General features: G+C 60.1%; 1 protein-coding gene across 6 annotated transcripts in view; it reads right to left on the reverse strand.

Annotated features, from left to right (window-relative positions):
- Positions 1 to 5748, reverse strand: part of TMEM255B (transmembrane protein 255B) — a 28090-nt gene extending 22342 nt beyond the window's left edge. For 5 of the 6 annotated variants that reach the window (XM_037024975.2, XM_037024974.2, XM_037024972.2 and 2 more), the window contains exons 1-4: positions 5188 to 5748; positions 3949 to 4060; positions 2929 to 3071; positions 1885 to 1947 (exon numbers count right to left, since the gene is read on the reverse strand). In XM_037024975.2, the coding sequence (XP_036880870.2) occupies positions 1885 to 1947; positions 2929 to 3071; positions 3949 to 4039 (297 nt within the window). In that variant the 5' untranslated portion in view covers positions 4040 to 4060; positions 5188 to 5748. The remainder of the gene's footprint in view (positions 1 to 1884; positions 1948 to 2928; positions 3072 to 3948; positions 4061 to 5187) is intronic. The other variant, XM_037024973.2, reaches the window with a different exon arrangement.
- Positions 5749 to 6000: the final 252 nt, after the last annotated feature.

Consider the following 6000-nt stretch of genomic DNA (forward strand, 5'->3'; position numbering starts at 1 on the left):
TACTGACAGACGACAGACACAGGGATCAGCAGAACAGAACTGAGAGCCCAGAACTAAACACATATCTGTGGCCAGGTGATTATCAGTAAGGGTGTCAAGACCACTGAATGGGAAGGGACAGTCTTTTCACCAGATGGGGGAAAACTGAGCCATGTGCAAACGCTTGAATGTGGACCCCTATCTCCCGCCATACATAAAAACGTACCAAAGACTGAAATGTAAGTGATCAAACCCTTAGAAGCCATAGGGGTAAATCTTCATGACCTTGGAATTTGCATAGGAGTCTTAGAAATAGCAACAAAAAAAATAGTTCAGTTGGGCTTCATCAAAATTGAATACTTTTGTGCCTCAGAGCACACCATCAAGAAGGTGAAAAGACAGCCCGTAGAACAGGAGAGAATATTTGCAGTTTGTGTATCTGATGAGAGACCTGCAGCTAGAATGTGTGAAGGACTCTGACAGCTCAACAGAGAGACAAGTCACCCAAATTAAAAGCAGGCAGAGGACCTGAATAGACATTTGTCCAAAACAAGGTAAAAAAATGGCCAATAAGCACATGACAAGAAGCTCCATGTCATTAGTCATCAAAGAAGTGACATCAAAACCACAGTCCCCCACACTCCATGACCACCAGAATGGCTGGAATGAGAGCGAGACAGTGACACGGGGCAAGGAGGTGGGGGGGCGAGGGGAGCCCCACACACTGCTAGCAGGGAGCCCACTGTGCCCACCTTGGGATGACTTTACGGTGAAACATAGGTGGATCACACGACTGAGCGACCCTGTCCTAGGCACGTGCCCTAGAGTGGTGAGGGCGCTGTCCCCAGAAACCTCGCTGGACATCTGAGCAGCACCACTCACCAAAGCCAAGCCATGGAACACCCCTAACATCCGTCCACCAGGACAGAGGCACCGGGGCCCCGCACACACCACCGGCCGTAAGAAAGCGAGAAGCTCTGACACGCGCACAGGGGCAAACCCTGAATGCACTAGGGGGTCCACTCAGGTTGGAGTCCAGGGCAGGGTGTCTGGGCACAAGGCGCCCAGGGGTTGCTCAGGGAGCAGGTGGGGCGGGGCCCGGGAGCAGCCAGCACAGTTTCTTGTCGAGTAACTGGAATGTCCACATGGCCACGGTGGGAGCTGCATGCATCTGGGGGTACAGTAAATCCATCGGACTGCACACACCGAATGGGTGAACTGTGGCATGGGGATGATCTCAATAAAGCTGGTTTTAAAAAGGGTGCCATCTAGGTATTCAGAAGCCAGACTATGTCCACACCACCCACAAGCGGCAGACCACATGCCACCAGGCACATCACTGTGGCCCCCGCCTCACAGCCATCTGCCACTTTGGGGAGGTTGCACAGAAACTCATGTCGGGAGACCCTCACCCAGTAGGCAGGGGCCCCAAGAACTGCTCTTGGGACAGGACACCCAACCCAGCCGAGGCCCGAGCATGCTGAGAGACCTCAGTCCAGGAGAGCTTAGAAGTTTTCATACCCCAGAGTTAGGACAAGATGCTAGAGCTGTGGGTTCAGAAAGAGGGTGCCCATTCACACATGCTTTTGTCTGAATTTTGTACACCAATTTCATTAATATAATTTAATTTCCAACCCCCAAGCCCCCCCATGTCCCATCCCTGGCTGCCTGACCCCATGGGGAGCTAGTAGGATGCACCCTGCAACACCCACTTAGACTAGGACATGAACGGCACCCACAAAGTGCTGCGTCTAGGGCTGTGCAGAGCACAGCTGGGGAACCTGGGCTCCGATCCTGTAGGCTACTGGGCTGGAGCAGACATTGTCCCAGGAGCACCCACGGTCACTGGGGGCGACTCTCCCCACTCGCCACCCCACCTTCGAGAGAAGTGACGTGCATTCTTACCATCTGCCTTCTGTTCTCCACCAGGTGGATGCCAACGATTCCCAGGAAAGATCCAAAGCCCAGCTGACAACAAAGGGAAACGGGAGGGACCCATGGTCAGCGCTGCTGGTGGCCGATGGCTCCCTGAGCAGCCTGCCCCGCACAGGCCCTGCTGCCCCTGAGAGCATTCTATCCCGCCTCACAGAGGTTCAGCCACACGGGCAGGTGGGTCCCACCTGTTCAGCGTGCAGGGGGCCTCCTGGAACAGTGCGGCTGAAACATGAGCCCCGCGGTCACTATGGTAACTTCTGGGGACGGCACAGAGGGGCACCTTCCGGTCACCAGGGTGCCCTGTGCCAGGTCATCAGGGGGTGCCCACTGCCCATCTCCCCTGCACCAGCGCCAAGTCCCGTAGTGGGAGAGGGCCCCGCAGGTGAGATGGGAAACCAGAGCCAAGGGCAGTGCCGTTGTACAGACACAGCTGAGCCCGCTCGGAAATGGGCTTCTGACCCTGCTGAGCAGGCACACAGGTGATGTTGGGGGAGGGAAGGAGAGGTGGGAAGGGGGCTCCAGGCCGGGCAGGCTCCTGGCCATCAGCCTCTTGTTCCCCAGGAGGCTTGTCCCTGACCCCCGAGAGGAAGGGATGCTGGGACATTGGAGGACACACACGTGGCCGTCCTCACCTCAGAATGAAGGGCCTGAGGGCTGGGACCAGGACTCATACACCTGCGTGTGGGCCCCATGCCCAGGGCGCTCCTTCAGCCAGGACCCCCATGTCCAGGGACCCCCAGGGCCTGCACCACCCCCCACCCAGGGGCCCAGGGCCACACTCTCCTCGGCTCTGGGTGTCTCTCGCCTGGGGGACCCAGCAGGATAATCGCCCCCTTGCCATAAGCCCCCCACGTCCGCAGTCTGGGAAGTGGGCCGAGGGCACCTTTGGGCTCATCACTGTGCTGGCCACACAACCAGCAGAGGTTTCCGTGCCCTGAACCTCCCGCTCCGCCAGCTGGGAGCGGTGTGTGGAGGCAGAGCCCCTCCCTCGGCCACCCCAACCACGTCACTCACTATGATCCCCGGGTAGTAGCCGCCCACGGTCACGTTCTCCGTGCGGGTGGTGGCAGCAAGGCCGACCGTCAGGATGAAGATGGACGTCGCTAGCAGAGACCCCACAAACCAAAGGGAAGTCTTCTTTCTTCTCATGAACCCTTCTGAGGGGAGAAAGAGCAGTTAGTGAGGGGTGGGGGCTCAGTTCCCCAAGGGGTCTCAGCAGAGGCAGGCTGGGATGCGCCCCCTGCTTCCCCAGGGACACTGAGGGCCTCTGGAAGACACCCCCAGCCCCACACGCATGATTTCTTCCCATCCACCTGCTTCTCCAAGCAGTATCCGGAGCCACCCTCGTCGCACTCAGTCTGCCCTACTGAGTGCCTGCTGGGTCCTGGTGACAGTCCCCGCGTGGTTCATCTCCACTTGCCCAACGCCCACAGGCCTCGTCCCTGACCCCCAGCCACCCAGAGGGACCGGTGTTTGCTCCCCCGTGTGTCCCCCAGATAGCCCTGTGGGGGCAGGTGGGCACTGCTTGCTCCCCGAGGCACCCCTCACACCTAAACTGTGCCCACCAGGCAGGGGCACAGCGGCACTGTGGCACTGTGGGCGGCCCCTGCACAGTCCGCACAGTGAAGCCAACCTTTCTTGGGCAGCTGCTCCATGCCAGTGGCTCCAAGCACCCACCCCACGCTGGGACCTTGCCCAGTCTGTGGGCCTGGACACCGGCCACCCTCCAGTCACGGTGCTGCCCGGACCTGGCTGAGAGGCCCCGCACCAGAGTGACATGCTGCCCCTGCCCACAGGCCAGGCTGTCTCACCCAAGGGCACAGAGGGAGTCTGGCTTGTTCCCCATCTCCAGCCAGCTCAGAGCCAAACGCCTGAACAATTGGATGGGGAGGAGGCAGAAAAAAAGCGTCAGTGTGCCAGCATCCCCCTCGCCCACCTCACGTCCATGTCCCCCTCGCCCGAGCAACCTTCCACAGTGCTGGCTGTGCAGACATGCCAGCTGAGCAACTGCGTTCCCAGCAGACCATCACCCACCAGAGCAAAGGATGTTGCTCGGGAGCCTTCGTCCGTCCACGGCCTGGAATACAACCGTAAGGGCAGAGCCCCAGCTGCCACTTTGGGCCATGAAGGAACCTTGAGATGAAAGCTGCATGCAGAATGACAGGGAAGAAAGACAGCCCCGTGTCAGCTACCCCGAACTGTGATTAGGTGGCAAAATAAACGTCTGACTGTAAGGCGCTGCTTTGGACAGCCTGCTCTTCAGAGCCAGACCCAGTTCTGACTGCCACTGAACCCCAGGGAGCAAAGAGAAGGGAAACCCTCCTCCCTCGAGTCCTGGTTTCTGGTTCCCTGTTGGTCTAAGGAAGGGGGGAAGCCTCACTACAAAGACCATCCGCTCTCAGCAACCGCATGACCGAGGCAGGGCAGTCGGCTGGGGAGGGGCGGCTCGGGACTCCACACAGACCCACCCAGCCTGGACACCTGGCCATCTTGTACCTTTTGGCTCCAAAACAAAATAGGAGATGGAAGAAAAACACGGTACTTCTACCTACACTCCAGTTTTCAAATAGACATTGTATGTGCTTAATGAGGGGAGGCAGCCGCATCTGTGCTCACAGCCTCGGCTCACAAGACTGCCCGCGGTGCCACATGCAGACATGTGTCACACCCTAGAAGGCTCCTGTCTGCAGGTGTGCACTTCACAGCCCTAGAGCAAAGCTTCAGGGCGAATCAAGGGTACAACCCCCAAGAACAGAAATAAATCCCACAAAGCCACAAACCAATATGCAAACTCAGAACAACTTGGCTGAGCTGAGAACGCCAGCTGACCCAGCAAGGGCGGATCTCCCAGGAGAGACACTTCATTCTGGGACTGAGTGGGGCCCAGCTGAAGGCCCCCTGCCCCCCGCACTCCCCGTCTCAACACAGCCCCAGCGAAGCCTGCTTCCTCCAGACCCTTGTCCCCGAGAATCCCTCCTCAGTCACCTGCCACCTTCACTCTGGGGAGACGGAACCTGCTCACTCCCTGAGATGCTAAGCCACCAGCTCAGTCCTGGGGTGTCGCAGAGGCAGGCGGCTCCCCTGGAACAGAGGTCCTTCCTCCCACGCTCTCTGCAGGCCCCGCCTGCCCAGCCCCTCTCCAGACTCAGAACCGGGGGTTTGAGATTCGATCCTGCTCACAGGCCCCAGAGCTCCCCGCGCTGAGGGCCCGCCCCGCCTCCCTAACACAGGTGTTCTGGGAGGTGTTCCCTTGTCCTGGGAAAATGCTCTCACCTGCCCCCAGCTGTACCGGATGAGGCTCAGAGGGCTGTGAGCCGAGGAGGCGGCCCCTGGGGATCTCTGATTCCGGAGCGCTGAGGCTGCCTTGTCAAGAGCAAACTACAGGCAGGGCAGCTGGGGAAAATCTGCTCCAGGGGCTCCTGCCGATGAGCTGCCAGCCCGGCCACACAGCGTAAGGCAGAGCCTCCCCCAAGGGGTGCCCATCCGTCCCCACCTCCAGGGCCACCCCCTTAACCACAGAGTCCTGCCCCTCCAGGGCTGCCGTGTGCCCCTGCCGGGGTCACTTTGCTCGTTCAAGCCCTGTGGATGCCCCTGGCCATGGCCTCCCTGTGCCCTGTGGCCTCTGCAGAGTGTATGTTGAAGGGATGAGCAAGGCGTGGCCCCACGAGCAAAGGAACACCCCGGCCCGCACTCCACGTCTCAGCACATGTTCTAAGGGACACCCCACCTCCGTCCAGCCACACACTGGCCGCCCCTGGCTACCATTCCCTGAGGTGCTCCAGCTAGCCAAATGCTGGGCCCTGCGGCCGATGCCAGGGCCACTGTGGGACTCTGGAAGACAGGCCTGCCCGAGGCGAGACCAGAAACCCGTCACTTCCTGTGCCTGCCGCCCTGGTGTGACGGTGGCAAGGGCCGGGCTTGGGGAGAGGTGCCAGGTGGCCGCTGATGCACCCGGCGAGGGGGCTGGTGTCTGCGCCCCAGCGGCCAGTGCAGGCCCTGGGGCTCCAGCGTCTGGAACCAGCCCGCCCACCCCACCCCCCGTGCTTCCTTCCGGCCCTGCAGCCACCCTGGGCCTCTTCCCCTCAC

Source organism: Manis javanica, chromosome 9 (assembly GCF_040802235.1).
Source record: "Manis javanica isolate MJ-LG chromosome 9, MJ_LKY, whole genome shotgun sequence".
Lineage (NCBI taxonomy): Eukaryota > Metazoa > Chordata > Mammalia > Pholidota > Manidae > Manis > Manis javanica.